This window comes from Chinchilla lanigera, unplaced genomic scaffold (genome assembly GCF_000276665.1).
Source record: "Chinchilla lanigera isolate Chin_1 unplaced genomic scaffold, ChiLan1.0 scaffold00131, whole genome shotgun sequence".
NCBI lineage: Eukaryota > Metazoa > Chordata > Mammalia > Rodentia > Chinchillidae > Chinchilla > Chinchilla lanigera.
In genome coordinates, this window is record NW_004955532.1 from 1,791,806 (window position 1) to 1,812,125 (window position 20,320).

General features: G+C 51.1%; 2 protein-coding genes across 4 annotated transcripts in view; one reads left to right on the plus strand and one right to left on the minus strand.

Annotated features, from left to right (window-relative positions):
- Nucleotides 1-1,427: 1,427 nt before the first annotated feature.
- On the minus strand, nt 1,428-19,870 carry Mon1a (MON1 secretory trafficking family member A). Of its 2 annotated transcripts, none has more exons than XM_005410239.2 (6): nt 12,856-13,123; nt 6,090-6,229; nt 4,060-4,545; nt 2,642-3,407; nt 1,815-1,962; nt 1,428-1,716 (listed from the first exon to the last, which is right to left on the minus strand). In XM_005410239.2, the coding sequence occupies exons 2-6, from the start codon at nt 6,214-6,216 to the stop codon at nt 1,576-1,578; spliced, it is 1,668 nt and encodes a 555-aa protein (XP_005410296.1). In that variant the 5' UTR covers nt 6,217-6,229; nt 12,856-13,123; the 3' UTR covers nt 1,428-1,575. The 2 variants fall into 2 exon arrangements, with proteins under 2 accessions (XP_005410296.1, XP_005410295.1); XM_005410238.2 differs by lacking the exon at nt 12,856-13,123 and adding an exon at nt 19,847-19,870 and having other exon boundaries at nt 1,576-1,716.
- A 118-nt stretch (nt 19,871-19,988) lies between these two features.
- Rbm6 (RNA binding motif protein 6) overlaps nt 19,989-20,320 on the plus strand; it is a 102,758-nt gene continuing 102,426 nt past the window's right edge. For both annotated transcript variants that reach the window (XM_013507616.1, XM_005410236.2), the window contains exon 1: nt 19,989-20,203. The gene's annotated coding sequence lies outside the window, so the exon portion shown is untranslated. The remainder of the gene's footprint in view (nt 20,204-20,320) is intronic.

Genomic DNA, 20,320 nt, shown 5'->3' on the forward strand with positions numbered 1-20,320 from the left:
CACCAAGCCCATGGCTGCTCCCCAGGGGGCTGTGGGATCTGGGCAGGTGACCTGCTACCATGCTAAATCCAGTGTGACATAGGCCAGGGCCAGTGACCGAAGCTCTGCTGCCACTTCCTAGGACAGTAAGTGTAACCATCCTAGTGCCTCCTTGGCCCATGCAACCCACATAGACACATCCTCCAGCACTGGCTTTTGTGACAGAAAATCTCAGCCCAACTCTCAGACTTTTCCAAAAGTCTAACAGTTACACTCCATGGACAGCTTTCTCCATAAATACTCCCTAGGCCTTTTGCTTTCTTGGCCAACAGCAAGGTAGAGGTCTCCTCACTGCGCCCGGGGATCTGCCTAAGCTCTCACGGTAGCGATGGCAGAGTGCATAGGGCTACACACTAACTGCTCACATCCCTGGGATGGGCCTTTACTGGGATGTCCCTGGTGGCTCTTGCAGGTCTGAGCATGCCAGGCCAGGGAATAGGATGATGGAGAAGGCCCAGAGCAGCGAGCGGCATCAGCTTTACGAAGACAGATGTGCTCCCATGTGATTCAAGTGATCTCCACTCAGATCTTCTAGCTCAGCAATGGCGAACCTTCTAGAGTTTTCCGTGGTAAGAGCACACACGCCATAGGTTCGCTATGACTGTTCTAGCTCATCCTTTTTTTTTTTTTTTTTGGTCTGTTTGAGACAGGGTCTCACTACGCAGTGCAGGCTGGCCTTGAGCTCACTTTGTAGCACAGGCTGGTCTCAAACTTGCAACAATCCTCCTGTCTCAGCCTCTTGAGTGCTGGGATTACAGGAGTGTGCCACCACGCCTGGCTAATCTAACTCATTCTTGGGTGCTGTTCTAAGGAATGTGCTGACTGAGGAGGGGGAGCTGAAGTAGACGCCCCTTCATAAGAGGCTAGACAGGGGTAGTTCCCCCAGAGGCCTGTGGCCACAAGGAGAAAGAACTCTGAACTCATACTGAACTCTGGGCTGCCCACCAAGTACTCCCACCCGCCTTGAGGCCCGGACCACCCCGCTTTGATCATTCTTGTCTTGCTCAGCTCAGTCCGGGCTGAAGGACAGTGGTCCATGAAGCAAAGCCACAGACAAAGCTCCGGTGGTGGAATGGTCCTTGGGACACGTGACTAAGGGCCCCACCCAGGGCCCGAGGTGGGGCGGGCACTGGGGCACACTGAGGACAAGTGCAGGGGAGCAGGACAGTGGTGGCTGACAATGCACAAGGCAGGACTTCAGCTGAATCAAAACAGCTCCAATCCAGGGTCCAGCTCAGAATGTGTGACCTCATGTTAGTATTAGGGTACAAGGGGAGGAACTTAAACGTCCCTGTGCCTCTGTGAATGGGAAACACGAACGGGGCTGGACAGGAGGAGCCAAAGCCTGTGCGTGAGAGTGAAGGAGTGAAAGAATCAGCGGCGGGTCGTTGACAAATATCTTCCCCAAAGCACTTTAATGCACCCAGCAACCCACAGTCCCTGACTGCCGGCTGGGCAGAAGCCAGCCCCACATCGAGGCTCCCACGGCTTCCCATGTCCAGTGGTCCTGGGGGGCCGAGTCCGCACACACTCCCATCAATAGGTAAGGGGCGTGAGGATGAAGAGGCGGTCTTCCTCCTTACGGATCCAGCGCATCAGCTTATGGATGGCACTGACGGCTGATGCCTTAGTCCCCAGAGGGCTGTAGCACATGTAGAGTTCAAAGGCGCCTGTCACCTGGATGAGGGGGCAAAGGGTGATCATCTAGGACAGATGCTCCTTGTGGCCTCTACCCAGAACCTCCTCAAAGCCCAGCCCATCCAGGGCTACCTTACCCAGGCTAGGAGGTTCTCTTTGGGGCCTGTGTAGTAGATGGTCTTGAGCGGCCGGGAAGCATTGTGGGCTCGGCTGTGCAGGTACTGGTACAGCCCTAGCAGCCGCTCCTGCTCCTCTTCACTGGTGTATGGGGCCTCAATCTCAGGACTACAGATGGGGGAATGAATGTGCAAAGGCGTGACTTCTGCTGCCTCCTCTGAAGATCTGGAAACACCTATTCCTAGCCAGGGGGACCCTACGCCATGTCTCATTCTCTAGATGCTTCCCTCGGTCATGGCATTGTATCTCCACCACAGAAGTCTCCCTGGGAGGGACTGATGCCCTCCGGCCTCACTCCCCCAGCTCAGGGTGTCTTTGGGGAACCTTCACTGGAGGGGCCAATCTGAAGTTCAGTACCCCAGAGAGAGTGACAAGCCCGGAGTAGAGGAGAGGTGATCTAGGAAACCCTCTGGGCCAAAAAGGGGTGAGAAGGTGGCACGTCTGTCCAGATCACCCACTGGGGAAGTGGGTGAGGGAAGGCTCTGCTTCGTGGGCCAAACCAAAATGAGGCCTCAGACAGGTGTTCCAGGGAGAGGCCCTGGGAGAGTTCTCCCCCAGCTTCTTTCCCTGGGCATATGGGTCATTCCTGGGCTTTATGGGCAGTGACAGAGAGACTGTAGCCTGTGGGATAATGGGAAGTCTGGGTCTCTGGTGCCAGAGTAAAAGGGCCCCCAACGTACCGGTCCACTCCTAGAGGCGTGGTCAGCTTCAGGGCGGCATCCTACAGTACAGACCAACCAGGCTGCCCTTCCCCAATCTGTCTCCCTGAAGCAGTGCCCTCCCTCACCTGGTGAAGAGTCCTGAGCTCTTGGACTTATAGAGGAAGTGGCGCAGGTCCGGGATGCCCACTTGGGCCACGCTGTAGTAGGGCGTGCGCAGCGCCTCCCGCAGCGCCAGGTGGGCTCCGCGCTTGCGAAGGCGCTCCTGGAAGCGCCGGCGGCAGTCAGAGACCGCAAAGAAGTCCTCGCGGTCCGTGGAGACGAGCAGCAGGCAGAGGTCCGTGTCGGGCTCCAGGTACGAGATGTGTGCGTGGAAGAAGCCTGCCGCGTTGAATTTGGGCAGGCACACGGGCGTCCAGGCCTCGCCCTCGCGGAAGGACGAGGAGGAACTGATGAGGTTGAAGAGCAGGTGCAGGTCAATGGGATGGAGGAATTGGTCCTTGCGGCGCACTAGCGCCACGAGCTGGTTGTGGGCCACCAAGATGGAGAAGACCAGGCTGCGCGCGCGCGCCTGCTGCAGGCTGGCGCTCACGGCGTCCCGCACGGCCGCGGCCAGGGGCAGGCACCTCGCCGCCCCCATCAGGAAGCTGGGGTCTCGCGCCATGAGCTGCAGCAGGTTGTCGGTGATGCGCTCCGAGCCCGAGAGCAGGCGGCGGAGGTCGTAGTTCTGCTTCTGCTGGAAGATGTGGCTCAGCTGCGCACCGGTGAGCAGGCTCAGGATCTGGTAGTAGATGTAGAGCAGCTCCTGCGCCAGCTCCTGCGCCGACTGCCGCGTGCGCGCCACCGCCACCAGCACCAGCGGGCTCCGGCGCACGAACACCACCTTGTAGCCATCTAGGGGCGGGGAGGGTGCCGGCCTCAGCCCCGCCCCCAGGGGCCCTCCCCGAGGGCCGCTCCCCGCTCTGCCACTCTGCGCAGCCCTCCACCTCCCACCTCCTCTCCTGGCTCAGAGCTCTGCGCTGGGCAGGGCCTCAGGGGCACGGGGTGAACACAGGAGCCGCTGTCCCCCTCCCCTGCCACTGGCTTCACAGACGGACGCCCTCAAAAACACAAGAAGCTGATCACTGTGGATATCTAAAATGTACCAACAAAAGCTGATTAAAAAAAAAAAAAAACAACCGAACTAGAAGCTCTTCAGAGAAACACACATTCTCAAGTGTGGCAACTGCTGGCACGGGCTGGGTAGGCCCAGGGTGCAGTTTGGGATTTGTGGGTTTTGGGGTTTGTTTTTTGGGCACCTCCCCAGGCAGTTCTGACCACTTCAACCAGCAGAGCTCACGTCAGAGCTGCCTCTAGTCCTGCCGCACTCCCGTGAGGCTGCTGGCAGTGCCGGTACCCTGCGTCCAGCTGAGGACCTCGAGGCTCAGGGCGAAGGACTGACCTCCTCACACAGCACAGCCCCTGCTCTGGTCTGTGGGGCCCCAAACCCTCTCTGAAGTCACCCTGGCCCGCGGAGCCCTCCCTGCTGCCCTCTGCGGTGGCTCACCTGCGTGGATGGAGCGGATGGCGTTCTTGTCTGCCTCCAGGAAGGACACCAGGGCCACCATGACGCCCATGGTGCTGGAAAGCGCCTCCTCCGAGCCGTGGCGGGAGTACACCGGCTTCCCCGCCTCACTCAGCACGAAGACGTGCTTCTGGTGCAGGCGCCACGCCTCCACGGCGTCCTTCTCATCCCCTTCATCTGTGCCCTCCCCTGGGGGCTCTGTCGCTGGCCGACTGGCTGCGCTGGGGGGTCCTGGCCAGTCCTCGGCGCTCCCAGGCAGCATTTCCTCCTGCAGGTCACGGGCCACGCCCGTCAGCTGGGTACTGAGCTCACTGAAGTCCTGGCTGATCTGGCGCATGTCAGTAGGCAGTGGCGGGCGACCCCCAGCACCCTCCTTGGGGCTGTCCCCAGAAGCTGGCCCATCCTCTGACTCAGTCAGGTCTTCATAGGAACGGGCATGGACGAACATAGCACCCTCCTGCCCGGCACCTGCAAGCCAAAAGCACTGGTGCTTAGAGGGCTCGCTGCTGGCAGGTACTCTGCACAGCAAGGTGCCCAATGTGGCCCCTCCAGCATGGCCGCCTGCCCTGGTGGGGCCTAGACACTCTTCCCTCCAGCTACTGTCTGCATGGAGTCTGCAATTTACAGCGGATCTGTCTCCTCCCATCATGCCTCGAGGGAGACCCAGCCCTCACGGCAGCAGTGCAGCTGGTCTCGGCCTACCTCTCTCACACTTATCTTGCTGCCCATGCCGTTGCCCATCCTCTGCCCATCCCAGTCACACTGGCCTTCATCCATGTGCTCTTTGGACACCCTTCACACGCCCCAACTTACCTCAGGAGCTCTGTGCCTACTGTTTGCCTGGAGAGCACTCCCACCTGCCCGCAAGCCTGGCTGCTTATCAGACCTCAGTTCTTGGGGAAGATGTTACCTCTTTACCTGACTCTAAACCCAGACACTGCATCCTCTCTCTCTCATTGATACCCTTTGGGAAGCTTGCAAGCTATTGTTTGTCTCCCCAAATACAGTAGTAATCCTCAAGAGCAGCGTGCTGTGAGTCCACTACCCCTCCCTGTGCCGGAAGCACCACCCCTGCTTGATGAATCTCTCCCTGGGGGAGGCTCCCCGACCCACCCAGGAGCCCCTGCTGGACTCCACTAGCCTGTGGCTCCCCCAGCACAGGGAGGGACCCAGGGCTTCAAGCATGCTACACAAGCACTATCGCACTGAACGACATCCCCAGGCCCCATCGTGTATTTTCTTTCTGTCTTTTATCTCTTTCTCTTTTCCTTCCTTCCTTTTCTTTTCTTTTTTCTTTTGTGATACTGTGGATGGGACCCAGGGCCTTGAGCACACCGGGCAACTGCTCTACCACAGTACTACATCCTCAGCCCTTAGAAAATGTTTTTTCATTTTGAGACAGGGTCTAAATTGTCTAAGTTGGCCTTAAATTTGTGATCCTCCAGCCTCAGCCTCCTGAGTAGCTGAGACTATAGGTATGTGCCACTGTGCCTGGCTCCTTTACTGATTACTTTTGACCGAATGGTTCAACAAGTACTTTGAATCTCTATTATGATTTCAGCACCACACTATGCACGGCGACGTGACTGTGAGGTGCACAAAGAGCGCACAATCTTGTGGAAGAAAAAGATGGCCAACAGATGGCCACAAATAGTCACAAAAAGATGGCCACAAATAGTCACAAAATAACTAGTGTCCTAGGACAGAATTTGGTCACAGCAGGCTCCATCTGTGAGGCTGTGGCATTTGAGGCGAGACCTGCGGAGGGGAGAAGGAACCAGGGAGGTGCACTGTAGATTGCGAACAGGAGCCAGGAGCACAGGCTGAGCAGCACCGCAGGAAATGGAGAGGACGGCCAGGTGCAGCCCACACCCAGCTCTCCACAGCAACGCCGGCACCTGGCAGTACCCAGGGAGTGACAAAACAAGTGTCGGAGCAGGTGGGGCAGAAAGAGTGTCTGGAAATCCCCACCCCAGCTGTCAACTGGCCGGGACTGCACAATCCGCCCATACCTGGCTCCATCCCCTGGGCCAGTCCTGGCGTGGGGCTCTCGGCTCTCTCCACACTCTGTCCATCAGAAGGAGCCAAGGTGCCATCAGGGCAGTCACTGCTTCTCTTCCTCTGCACGTCGGCAGCCATGCTTTCAGCTCTCCTGTGGGGTGAACCAAAGCATCACAGAAGGCAAAGGCAAAGTGCAACTGGTAGAGTCGCTGGCATTATCACCATTGAAAGCACAGGAGAGGGGGCTGAGGATTTAGCTCAGTGGCACAGCGCCTGCCTGGCAAGTGCGAGTTCGTGAGTTCGATTCCCGGTACCAAAAAAAAAAAAAAAACACGAACGTACAGGAGAGCATCCCTTACCAGGAGCCCATCAACACAAATCCCTAGGGAATGGGTTATGAGTATTCCTCTCTAAAACAATAAGTATTAGCCAGGTGCAGTGGCACACACCTCTAATCCCAGGACTCTGGGAGGCTGAGGCAGGCAGGTTATAAGTTAGATCCCAGCCTGGGCAACTTAGTGAGACTCGGTCTCAATAAATAAATTAATAAATAATAAATACATAATAAAAAATTTAAAAGATGCTCGGTGTGAAGGCACTGGTTTCAATCCTCAGTACCACCAAAACAAACAAATACATGTTTTATTTTCTGATTATGAAAGGAGATATATTTGTTATGGAAAACCCAGACAAGTATAAAAAAAGAAAGGTCACCGTTGTCCTCATGTGGTAATCTTTCACTGTGCCTACCTCAGTAGCTTCTCTTTTTTTGTTGTTTTGCACTGAAGATTGAACCCAGGGCCTTCACACTGCAGTGGGCCTTCACCATCTTCCCAGCCCTTTATTATTTTATTTTATTTTTAAAAATTAAATTAATTTTGAAACAATCACTAAATTGCCCAGGCTAGGCTTGACTTTTTTTTTTTTTTTCTTCATATTTTTGAAATAGGGTCTCACTGTATAGCTCAGGCTGGCCTTGAACTCCCAGTAACCCTCCTGGCTCAGCCTTCCAAGTGCTGGGATTATAGGCACCCAATATATTTTTACTTTTAATAAAATAAAACACAAAAATCATACATACTTAAATCTTTTAAAAATGTGTAACTGGCCGGGTGTGGTGGCGCACGCCTGTAATCCCAGCACTCGGGAGGCTGAGGCAAGAGATCATTGTGAGTTCAAGGCCAGCCTGGGCTACAGAGTGAGCTCAAGGCCAGCCTGAATTACAGAGTAAGATCCTGTCTCAAAAAGACAAAAAATAAATAAATAAAATAAAAAATGAAAATTTATAACTGGGCTTAGTGACATATACCTGCAATCCCAGCACTTAGAAGACTGAGGCAAGAGGATTGCTGCAAGTTTGAGGGCAGCCTGGGCTACACAGTGAGTTCAAGGCCAGCCTGAACTACACTGCGAGACTCTGTCTCAAAAAAAGAAAAAAGTAATATAAACCAGGTGGGGTGTCACATGCCTGTAATCCCAGCAACTGGGAGGCTGAGGCAGGAGGATCACTGTAAATTCAAGGCTACCCTGGACTACAAGGTGAGCTCAAGGCCAGCCTGAACTACACAGCAAGACCCTGTCTCAAAACATACAACAAAAAAAAGTTCATAAAATGCAAAAATTTTTAACAAACTGTTAATAGACGCTAACACTTCCTGAGTGTCAGGGCAGCACCTTAAGTGTATGTGGGTTATGTTATGTAATCCTGGGTAGTCCTCTGTGAGGCAAGTCAGGCCAGCTCCGTGGATGAAAGAATGGAGAGCTCAAGGTGCTCAAAGTCACTGTAGGAAGGGAGCACTGGTTCGGGAACTATAACAGTCTATGCCCTGGTGTCCTTCATGCCACATTCTTCAACATTTTGCCATTCAAAATGGCAGTTATCAGTAATTCCTTTTATTTTAGTCCTTGCAGAAAAACAGGTGAGATATAAGCCAACGGGCTTTTCTTTAGGCTGGAGGTCTGTTTTTGTCTACTATCCTCTTGTATTTCTTGAATTTGAAAATCATCAAGACCTTATCAAGCCTTTAGATGACTGTGGACTCATGAGAGACCCTGTGCCTGAACCACCTAGTTAAACTGTTCCCAAATTCCAGACCCATAAGAACTGTCAGAGATACAATATATGATTGTTTTATTTTATGTATGTATGTATGTATGTTTGTCTTTTTGAGACAGGGTCTTGCTATGCATTTCAGACTGGCCTTGAACTCACAGGGTCTCGCTATGCATTTCAGGCTGGCCTTGAACCGATCCCAGGCTGACCTCAAACTTGCAGCAATCTTCCTGCCTCAGCCTCCTGAGTGCTGGGACTGCAACTGTGGGCCACCATACCCAGCTAATATGTAACTGTTTTAAACCGCTATGTTTTGGGATCTTTTTTTACACAGCAATAGCTAAATAATAATACAAAGTTGGCCGGGCTTGGTGGCACACACCTATAATCACAGCACTCACGAGGCTGAGGCAGGAGGATCATTTTGAGTTTGAGGCCAGCCTGAACTACACAATGAGACTTCATCTCAAGAAAAATAATGATAATAACAAATTGATTCAGCATATAATTTATATAGAAAAAAATCTACACTTATATAATAAAATTTAATTTACATTTTTAATAAAGTAACATGTACTTAAAGTCTCAAGTTACATTCCAAATAGAACTGATATAAATCAGTAGGTGTGAGCAAAGGGGCTTACTTATATTATGACAGCTGCTGACACTAAAAGAGACCATGATACTGCACCAAAGCAGCCAGCAGGCTCAGTGGCAGAGGACCTGCCTCACGGAGGCGTAGGTGTGACCTTCAGCACTGCAAAGATGGGAGAAAGGGAAGCAGGGAATGCTTTAACCACTTTATGTCCTCATACGATAGTTTATTAAGTGTGCAGTAAACACATGTTTTCCTTGTATTTTAGAAAAGTGGGAGGTGGGGTTTGATGAGAAAAGCATTATACTTTTATTACATTTAAAAAAACAAGGCACGAGCTGGGGATGTGGCTCGGTGGTAGAGCTCTTGCCTTGCATGCACAAGGCCCTGGGTTCAATCCCAGCACCACACAAGAAAATAAGTTTTTAGCCAGGCGTGATGGCACATGCCTGTAATCCCAGCCCTCGGGAGGCTGAGGCAGGAGGATCACTGTGAGTTCAAGGCCAGCCTGGGCTACAAAGTGAGTTCAAGGTCAGCCTGAACTGCATAGCCAGACCCTGTCTCAAAAAGACAAAAAAAAAAAAAAAAAAAAAAAAAAAAAAAAAAAAAAAAGGAAAGAAAAGAAAAGAAAAGAAAGAAAAGAAAAAGCAACAAATAATAGGAAAAGACACTAACGAACACTATGATTCTAGACAGAATGTCCAACTTTCACAGAACAGATAATAGATTTTTGTTTGTTGTTTTGTTTTGCTTTGTTTGGTTTTGTTTTTGAGACAGGGTCTTGCCATGTAGTTCAGGCTGGCTCTAAACTCACTTTGTAACCCAGGATGGCCTTAAACTTCTTGTCATCCTCCTCCCTCAGCCTCCTGAGTGCTGGAATTACAGATGCGTGCCACCACACTCACCTGGATATTATGTGGCAAATTCTGTATGCAAAATCTGAGCACCTGTCATTGGCTCTGTGATCACCAGGCTGGATAATCCTCCCTTACCTCACAAGAGTCTCCCAACCAGGGTCTCCATTTTTGGCTATGCCTCTGCATAGCCTGTCCTCCTCACAGCTCACACAAGTCAGGTCAGGTAATTCCTCTGCTCACAACTCTGTAATGGCCTACTTCTCTTAGCAGGAAAGCTGATTTCTCACAGGGGTGCACAGTGTCTTACTCAATACCCTCCCTTTTTTGGAGGGGGACTTGGAGGACTGAACCCATGGCCTTTGCACAAGCAACATCTACAGCCAACTCTCCTCCTTTACTTTTTTTTTTTTTTTTGAGACAAGGTCTCACTATATAGCTTAGGCTGGACTTGAATCACTATAGTCCAGGCTGGCCTTGAATTTGTGGTGATCCTCCTGCCTCAGCTTCCCAAGTGCCAGAATTACAGCTATGCACCACCATGCCCAGCTCCCCTTTTCTTTTTTTAATTCTGAGATAGTCTCACTAAGTATCCAGATCACTGAGAGTGGGCTTGAATTTACAATCCTTCTTCCTCACTGGGCCTAGTGTCACACGTTTATAATCCTAGCACCTGGGAGGCTGAAGAAGGAGGGTCGCTGCAAGTCTGAGGCCAGCCTGGATTATGTAGTGAGTTCAAGGCCAGCCTGCACTACACAACAAGACCCTGTCTCAAAAAAAAACAAACCAGAATGCTTGTCCCAAAGCCCAGGGATTATAGGATGTGCCACTACCACTGTAGCTGGCAATCCTTTCACCTTACCTCCTACCCTTTCTCCCCACTAAGTCTGCTTCAGGCCAGTCACATGGCCTTACGTTCTCTTCTACTTCCAACCCTACCCTTGCCGGATACACCCCTGGGCCCCACGCCATGCATTTTCCTGCCTGGGCCAGTGCACGACTTCCTCCCTCCTGTCCTCTGGGTTGCTCCTCAAGTGCTGCCTTATCAAAGAGGCCTTCCGGCAACACCCCTGCTCACTCTGGTTTACTTCTCTGGGCTGAAAGTCACTCTGCGGCCTGCTACGAATTTCAGCCCATCAGAGACACGTGCAGCAGTATTCCCTTCACCATCTGATGGTGCGGATCCACTGGACTGTATGAGGATTAGACGAGACAATACACGGGATTTGGTTACTACGGCACAAAGCAGGTGTTTATATACTCAGCAGCTACCACTGACACATGATGTTTTTGTTTTGTTTTGCTTTGCTTTGGTTTTTTGGTGACAGGGTCTCATTATGTAGTTCAAACTGGCGTTGAACTCACTATGAACCCTAGGTGGGCCTCCAGGTCCAGGCAATCCTCCTGCCTCAGCCTTCTGTGTTGGGATTATAGGCGTACATCACCATACTTACTTAGCAGTCAGACTTAACAGCACTTACACACAGATCCAGGGGTCTCTGTCACATCAATCAGTCCTTTGAGAGTTTGCTTTCCCTGAAACAGATCCTGGATGAGTGGCCTGAGCATTTGGTGGTAACCTGGGCATTTGGCTGTGACCTTCAGCTCTAGCTGAAGTGATCCACCTGTGACATCAGGCTAAAAAAGCTGCCTATGGGCCGTAGGCTGGGGGTAGTACCAGGCTAACTGGTTTTTGATAGGAGTTTTAGAAATGGAGCACTAGCTTTCTGCTACTCCTGGAAGCCTCTCCCCAGTTTAGTTCCTTGATCTGCAAAATGTCCCTGCTCTGTGGCCTTGCACTTGTGGATCAAAGATCCAAACAAGGGAAGGGCACAATGGTACACACCTGTTACCTCAACTACCTGGGAAGGTAGGCAGGAAGCTCACAAATTCAAGCCCAGTCTGGGCAACTTAGTGAGACTGTCTCAAAGTAAAAAATAAAACAAGCTGGGCATGGTGGCTCACACCTGTAATCCCAGCACTCAAGAGGCTGAGGCAGGAGGATCATTGCGAGTTCAAGGCCAGCCTGGGCTACAAAGTGAGCTCAAGGCCAGCCTGAATGGCATAGTGAGACCCTCCCTGTCTCAAAACGAAAAAAAAAAAATCCAAATAAGGCCTACAATAGCCTGATCCCTAGTAAGCTTCAGCTGACTGAGTCTAGTGTGTCTAAGTGTGCCCAACCCGGTACCTGCATGGAAGGGCCAGCTGTGGAGGGCTAGTGGATGCTTCTTTCACAACAGTTCCCTCGCCATGTGAGATCCCAGCATCTCAGCCTCTTCAAGGTCAGTCTGGACTTCTAGCCAGAAAGCCTGAAGAAGCAAACAGCTTTCTGCATACCCTGAAAACTTAGGCAGGAAGGCTGAGTGCATCATAGCAAAGTCTCCCCCAACCTCACTGCAGCCTCAGCCTGTGCAGCCAAAGCTTCTGGGAGCTCTGAAGCTGGGAGGGAGGTCTCTCCACCAGCCCCATACGCCTCTACGGGTAGGTGCCCTTTCCAGGCACTCCCTCTAGATGCCCTCAGGGCTTGCTACTTTCCTAGAAGTGCCCAACGGAGCTTGAGGCAACGTCACCAAGCAGGTAGGCACAACGAGCTCTTCTAGTGCTGCCTCCCTCAGGTGGCCATGGAGCAGGGAGCGCCTCGCAAAAGCCCCTCCCTGCCGGCGCCTAACCACCTTGCTTCCTCTTCCTGCTTGAATAGTGCTTCACCCTGCCTTAACCATTTGGGGAATGGGCTACCTGGAGGGCGGTGCCAGCACACACCACACGTGGCAGGACAGGGGCCAGAGGCTGTGCTGTGCTTGGTTCAGCAGGGTGCCTATTCTATGCTGAAAGCCTAGCATAGTCCTTGTCACTTTGGGCTGGTCCCACTCTTCAAGTAAACCTGAACTTGGCAAGGGGCAGCCCAGTTATCTGCACCAGGGTACTGTGGAGAACGAAGTCCCAAGTCCCACGACGCTTCCAAGAGCTGCACCTCTGTGGCTTTTTAAGAGGACTCTCAAGAGGAGCGCCTGTGCACGAAGGGGTGATCTGACCTAGCCCCTGCCTCCTAGGGGATCCTGACCACCCACCTTGCCAAAGGTGGGTTCCAGCCCTCATGCTTTTATTCCTCAGCTAGGGGGCCAGCCGGCTGGGGGTCCCAGGGAGATCCGGGCCTCCCATGGCAAATAGTGCTGTAGGTGATAGGGACCCCGAGCCTTCAAGCCCCTCCCTGCAGGGATGACAGCTCTGCCGACTGTGGGAGCTCTCAGGCCACGTGGGCGGAAAGGCGGACTCACCTATTTCTTTGGGGGGAACACCGGGCGCACGGGGGGTGCCAGTCACTGTCCTCTGCCAGACCCCCGCGGAAACACGAGTGTCCGGCCGGGTTTGGCCTGAGGGCGGAGGTTTGCGGGGCCCCGGTCCCTGGCTGACACAGACATGGCCACAGTGCAGGTGCCCACTCCTCCTGCCGGCCCTGGCCCGGCCGCCGATGCGGGAAGACAGCTCTCCGCGATCTCACCCAGCCCAGGCCCAGCTCCGGCCCCGCCGCCAGACCCAGCCCGCCCCCGGGTGCATTGTGGGAGCTGCAGTCGCCCCTCCCCGCCGCGGGCGGCGCTGTGGGGCTGCGGGGCCCTCGGAGCCGGGGCGGGGCCTGGCTCAGGTCGGGTCGCCTGCCGGGCGGGGCTCAAAGCCGCGCGCGGCTACAGACGCGAACTCTGGACGCTGCGTCCGAACCAGCTGGAGGGTTGTTTCACCGGACAGAAAGGAGCATCCGCGTCATTTCCCCACTGATTGCAAAAGAAGTACAAATTTAGGGCTGGAGAAATGTCACCAGTGGGCGCAGCCATACTGATTGTAAAGGATGTGGGCATGCGCATAAGCCCCGCTAACTAGGCTTAAAAACATCTCTTTGATTTAATGTATCAGTATGAAGTTATGACTAAACATAGAATAATCCGGGGAGCATCAAAAAACACGAATCCATAGAGGTTTCGATTTAATTAGGCGGACGTGGGAACCAAGCATCAGTATTATTATTATTTTCTTTTGGAGGGAGGTTTCCAGTACCGGGAATCAAACTCACGACCTCGCACTTGCCGGGCAGGCGCTGTGCCGCTGAGCTGAATCCCCAGCCCCATCAGTATTATTTTAAAAGTTCCCCATAGAAAAAAAGTTGCCCAGGTAATTTGCCGGAGAAGAAACACCGTAATTTCCTAGATACAAAGCAATAAAAACAATAAGAAACATAAGGCTTTCTTCAGCAGCTATTATTTTTGGAGAACAGTTTAAAAATAAGTAAAATTAGGGATTGACAATACTATATATATTTCTGAAGCAATTAACTTGCTTTATAGCTTCATGTTTAATTCTCCCAACAATTCTAGAATGAAGGAAGGCTGGGCATGGTGGCACACACCTGTAATCCCAGCACTCAGGAAGCTGAGACAGGAGGATCCTTGTGAGTTCGAGGCCAGCGTGGGCAACAAAGTGAGTTCAAGGCCAGCCTGAACTGCATAGTGAGACTCTTGTCTCAAAAAGAGACAAAAAAAAAAAAAAAAAAAATCACACCTTTGAGCCAGGCGTGGTGGCACACATCTGTAATCCCAGCACTTCTGCAGCCGAGGCAGGAGGGTTGCCATGAGTTCTAGGCCGGCCTGAACGACATAGTGAACCCTGTCTAAATAAAAACAACAAATAGACAAACAGAAAGCCACAAAACAAAACAAATCACACCTCTGACTCTTCCTGCTGCTTCAACAACCACCCGAGGTTGTCTTCTGCATCTAATTCAGCTCTATGCTCAGCCTGGGTTTTTTGTGGGGTTTTTCTGGTTTTTTTGTTTTTTGTTTTTTGGTCTTTTTGAGACAGGGTCTTACTCTGCAGTTCAGGCTGGCCTTGGGCTCACTTTGTAGCTCAGGCTGGTCTCAAATTCGCAATGATCCTCCTGTCTCAGCCTCCCAAGTGCTGGGATTACTGGCTTGTGCCACCAGGCCTGGCTCAGCCTGGGGTTTTCCTCACAGTCTCAGATGGCTTCCACTTGCAGCCTGCTGCACCACACTGGCATGTGACTGATATGGTGGCAATACCACTGTGGCATTTTACAGGAGATAGCTTTGCATAAGGCCATCAAGTCCTTCCCTTGTGTCGTATAAGGGAAGCTTCCCCTGTGACAAAATGCCATTTCTTAATTGTTCTTTCCCTTGGAATGGAAAGTGGAGGAAGCAAGAGGATCCTCTCCATGTCTCCACAGGTTACTCAGTATTTCCTCTCTCCATAAGCTCAGGACTGCAGGTTCCCTCCCTTAGGGCATTCATCATTTATGCAGTTTTGCTCTTGCTTATCACATTATAAGACTTTAAAACAGCTCCCCTCACACAAATACAAGTCAAAAAGATTTTACATTCTCAGGGCTGTGGTATAGCAGAGTGATATAGTCCTTGCCTAGCATGTGCAAGTTCACTTACCAGTATTGGAAAAAAAACAAAGATCTTACTTATATTCTCTGAGTGGTACAAAAATATACTGGCTCTATTTCATTAACCCAAAGTTTTACTCTATGGAATTGATTTCCATAGAAAGAAATTTTAAAAGTTTTCTACCTAACCAGTCTCCTTGTTGTTGTTGTTTTTTTGTTTGTTTTTTGTTTTTTCTTCTGGTACCAGGAATCGAACTCATGACCTTGCACTTGCCAGGCAGGCACTTTGCCGCTGAGCTAAATCCCCAGCCCCCTAACCAGTCTCTTTGATAATCTCCACATGGATCTCGGGATGATCTCAGATTCTCACGCTTGCTTTTAAGCACATCAGCTCTACCAGACAAGTATACCATATTCTGGAAGTATGATCTCTACTTAGGTAAGCAAATAGCCATATAGCCTACGTGCTTCTGGTTAAGACTTGTGCTTGTAACTCGCTAATAGTGCAAACCAGTGGATACTACTAAAATATTTTACAGAGCTGGGTATGGTGGTGCCTGTCTGAAATCCCAGCACTCTGGGAGGCTGAGGCTGGGAGATCCCAAATTCTAGCCCCGCCTGGGTATCTTAGCAAAACCCTGTCTCAAAAATGAGGAGAGGGCAGGGGATGTAGCTCAGTCCAAAGGCTATAGGCTCAATCCTTGGTACTACAGGAAACAACAGCAAACCCTCCCATCAATTCCAATTTATAAAGATGCTACTTTTATCTTGGACTTTAACACAGTTGTCTTGGTTACTTTTCTCTCATTGCTGGGACAAAATACCCAGCACCCAAAATGAAGGCAGGAAAGGTTTATTTAGCTCACAGTTTGTGGAGGTTTCAGTCCATATTCAGCTGGCTCCAAGGCAGAGTGGTACATGGCAGAGGGCAACAGTTCATGGCGGGCGGAACACAGCTAAAGCAACAAGAGCAAAAGGGAGGAGCAGTAGCCAGCAAGCCTCTTTCTCTGCCTTTCATATGCAAACTATCTGCCCCAGGGCGGGTGTAGCACTCACACCCATAATCCCAGCATTGGACCATGGATCAATCATAAACTCTAGAAGCCCACCCCATGACTGCATGAGGCTTTGGGGAGACATCCAGTCACAAACCATAACAACAATTAACAATTAACTGTGCAGCACTTCCTGTTACCTCCAGGTGAGATCCTTAAAGCCCCAGCTTTTTTTTTTTTTTTTTTTTTGAGACTATGCAGTTCAGGCTGGTCTTGAGCCCACTTTGTAGCCCAGGCTGGCCTTGAACTTGTAATGATCCTCCTGCCTCAGCCTCCTGAGTACTAGGATTACAGGCGTGCCCCACCACGCCAGGCTTGAGACAGGATCTTGTCAAGTAGTTCAGGCTGGCCCTCAACTTACTATGTAGCCTATCTTGCCCTCAAACTCATGGTGATCCTCCTGCCTAAGGCTTCCTGAGTACTCAGATTATAGGTGTGTGCCACCATGCCCAGCTGCTGCTGCTGCCACTCCCCCGCCCTCTTCTGTTCCCCCTTCTTCTCCACCTTCTATCTGTCTTCTGTCTATAGTTACTCCCTCATTCCTTTGGTCACCTACCCAGGCCCATGGCTTTAAATACTTGTGATGTGTTGATACCTCCCAGAATTGTGTCTCTTAGCATTATCTTTATCCTAAACTCCAAACTGAAGAATCCAACTGCCAAGTCTATGTCCCACTTATTTCCTCAGCATCAAAAAGTCAAGCTCCCCAAACCTGAACGCCTACTCTTCCTACCACAGCTGCTCCTCCTGCATTCTTCCCCCACTTCCCTTACCCCAGCCAATATGTCTCCTATTTCTACTGTGGCTGTACTGTACAAGCACAATCCTCTATGTTTGGAATATTACAGCGGTCTCTTATCAAGCTGTTCTGCTTCTGGTTTTTTTCTCATCTTCAATCTATTTTCAACAAAACAGCCAGAGGAACCCTGTTAACATAGAATTTAGTTCAATATTCCTCTATTCAGGGTCCTCAAATAACTTTCCATCTCCTTCCTCACAGAAACCAAACTTATCTCAGCAACCTGCAAGACATGGGAAGGAGATGCCCTCCTCCCACGCTTACCCCAAAACAACAGTTCCAGACTCCTTCCTGGTTCTGGAAAATTCCAGGCATGCCCACACATCATAGCCTTTGCCCTTGCTGTTCTTTCTGCCCAGAACACTTTGCCTAGATATTCTGCTAGCATAGCTGTTCATCTTTGGGTCAAGGTTTCAATGACAGCCCAACTTAAAGTTACAATTGCCTCCTGCTCCGCTTTTTTCTTTTCTTTTCTTTCTTTCTTTCTTTCTTTCTTTCTTTCTTTCTTTCTTTCTTTCTCTTTCTGAGACAGGGTCTCACTATGCAGTTTAAATTGGGCTTGAACTCACTTTGTAGCCCAGGCTGACCTTGAACTCACAGCAATTCTCCTGCCTCAGCCTCCCGAGTGCTGGGATTACAGGCGTGTGTCACTACCTCTGGCTTCTCCTTCTTTCTTATTTATTTATTTGGGTTTTTTTGAAACAGGGTCTATGAAGTTCAGGGTGGCCGTGAACTCACCGTGTAGCCCAGGCTGGCCTCGAACTTATGATTCTCCTGCCTCCTCAGCCTCTTGAGTTCTGGGAGTATAGGTCTGAGCCACCATACCTGGCTCCCCGCCTTATTTATTTCCATAACATTTATTACCACCAGAATGATTACACACTGTATCTTAGTTGGTCTGTGTCCAACAACCATCCTACTCCCTTCTCTACTAGGGCAACAATGTATTATCTTCATTCGTTCTTGTATCTCTATTGCCTGATACAATAACTGTCTCACAGCACACATTTCATGATTTTTTTTTTGGTCCCCCTCCCTCCCCGCCGGAAATCAAACTCCTGACCTCGGGCTTGCCAGGCAGGCACTGCGCTGCTAAGCTAAATCCTTAGCCCCTTCATGCTTTTTTTTTGAAACAGGACCTCACAGGCTGGGGATATAGCTCAGTGGCACAAGCACCTGCCTAGCAGGTGCAAGGTCCTGAGTTCAATTCCTGGTACCAAAAAAAGAAAAAAAGAAAAGAAAAGAAACAGGACCTCACTATGTAGTGCAGGCTGGCCTTGATCTCATGGTGATCCTCCTGCCTCAGCCCTACAAGTGCTGGGATTACATGGTGATCCTTCTGCCTCAGCCCCCCCACACCAGCTGGGCAAGAAGGTAATTTTAAGACTCTTCACCCAACAACCTCCTTTCTTTACAGTGAAACCTGCTTTATTCAGAATGCTTTGTGGGCATTTCTTGCATTAGACTTCTTTTATTCCGTTATGTTGAATTTAGGCTACAAAACCCAATTCTTTCAACAGTGTAGACAATGAACAAGGAAATTTGGAGCCAGCTTAGCTCCTGGAAGAACTTTAGCTGAAAAGTGAAGGAATCTGACCACCACCATGCTGGTCTGAGCAGAAACCACTTTCAATGCCTTTCCCCTGCTATGCTTTTACACCTGTTGCAGTTGTATCCTTAAGGCTGGATAAGGCCCACTAAGCACAGCTATACCCTATAATTCCGTTATTATTGTCCAGCCCTGCTCTTGACAAATAACACACAACTCCCTGTACGTTTTCAAACCCTGTCCCAGGTGGACAGCCACAACTACTTTGTATTGAACTCTCCCTGTCTAAAGTCCCACTGCGACTTTTTCCTTCCACAGCCGCCTTGTTTTATGCTCATGACCCTATAAGAGACCTCATAGCCTGTGTGAGAGTAAGCTGGTCTCGTATCTAGTGCCAGAGCTGTCCCTCTCAGGTTTGTTCTGAAATAAACCTGTCCTGTGGAGCTCATACCTCTGCTCCTTTTCCTTAACAAAGATTCTGGAAGTGAGCTATTGAAGAATATCTGTGTTTTCCTGCTGAGCGTCATGGCACACACCTGTAATCCCAGCATTCTAGAGACTGAAGCAGGAGGATTGCTACAATTCAAGGCCAGCCTGAATGACATAGGGAGACCCTATCTGAAAAAAACAAACAAACAAAGAAACAGAAAGTTAGGGGCTGGGGATTTAGCTCAGCGGCACAGCGCCTGCCTGGCAAGCACAACATAGTGAGTTTGATTCCCGGTACTAGAAAAAAACAAAACAAAAAAAACCAAAAAAGAATGAAAAAAGAAAGTTGTGCTTTTTTGTTTTCCAGTAATTAACAATTTGCAGTTTCCTTTCAGTTTCTCTGACCTTGCACAAGTCACTCTGGGTTAGACTTACTGCCTGGGAGCTCATCCTGTGGAAGCCGAGTGTATTTCCCTTTATGGGTCTGACTACGGAATCTTTAACATGGGTGATATCTGTCTGTTGTTCTTGAACTGGGATGTCTACAAACGATCAGAAGGAAAAGGAGATGAGCCTCTGTGATGTGCTGCTTCCCTAATCCAAGCTATCCTTGGGTCTCATTTGGAAGAACTATGTTCCCCAGGCTGGGAGGGTCTGGAAGCAGGCCCTCCTCTGGGCTCACGCACTGTCAGCAGCAGAAAGGCTTTATTTCCTCCACACTGTTAATAAGGTGGTCTTAAGCGAGGCAGGCCAGGCACGCACCCAACCTCCTGGCAGGAAGTAAAGCTAGGCCGGGCAACGGCAAAAACAAACTATGGCTTGTTCAGTTCCAAGGACAGCGCAAAGCCGGGTGAGGCGATACAGGGCTCTGGTCCCAATAATCAGGGAGCCTGGGCCTGGAAGGTCGCAAGTTCGAGCCCAACCTGAGCAATTTAGCGAGCCCCTGTCTGAAATTAAAACATTTTTTAAAAAGAGGTAGGGATGTCCCTCGCTGCGAAGACGCTAGGTTTAACCCCCAGTACCGCAAAAACAAACCAACCCAGAAAGTCGAAGGAAAACCAGGGCGCAGCGCAGGGGCCAAACCAAAGCTTCCGGCAGGCCCCGCGGCCCGTGGGGGCGAAGCGCGCCTTCCTATTGGCTGCGGTGAGCGTCGCGCCCTACGCCCCGCCCCCGAGGACCGGCGCCCTGCGCGCGGGGCACGGTGGGAGTGGAGGCGGCCGCGCGGCCCCGAGGCCGCAGTACTGCATTTCCCGGCGGGCAGAGCGCCGGAGACGGCGGCGCGGTGCCTTTGTGGAAGCAGCGGCCCGCCGGGAGGAAGTTCCGGTCTCCGCGGCGCTGGGTCGGTGGCGGCGGCTGAGGAAAAGGAGGAGCGGGCCGCGGAGGCTGCGCTGCCTCGGTAAGGGTCCAGGCAGGGAGAGAGGGCGCGCCGAGCCTTCGGGACGAGAGCCCTCGCCCGGGGCCGCTCTGGATGGCGCGGGCCCGCGCGGCCTGGGTGCCGCGGCTCGGGAGTCGC

Bases quoted from the DNA above. Each gene is read 5' to 3' on its own strand.
- Mon1a (XM_005410239.2), bottom strand. From the start codon at position 6,216: ATGGCTGCCGACGTGCAGAGGAAGAGAAGCAGTGACTGCCCTGATGGC. The intron at 3,408-4,059 runs GTGAGCCACCGC...CCCCGCCCCTAG, and splicing joins CATCCGCTCCATCCACGCAG to ATGGCTACAAGGTGGTGTTC. The intron at 1,963-2,641 runs GTGAGGGAGGGC...CCCCATCTGTAG, and splicing joins AGCTCAGGACTCTTCACCAG to TCCTGAGATTGAGGCCCCAT.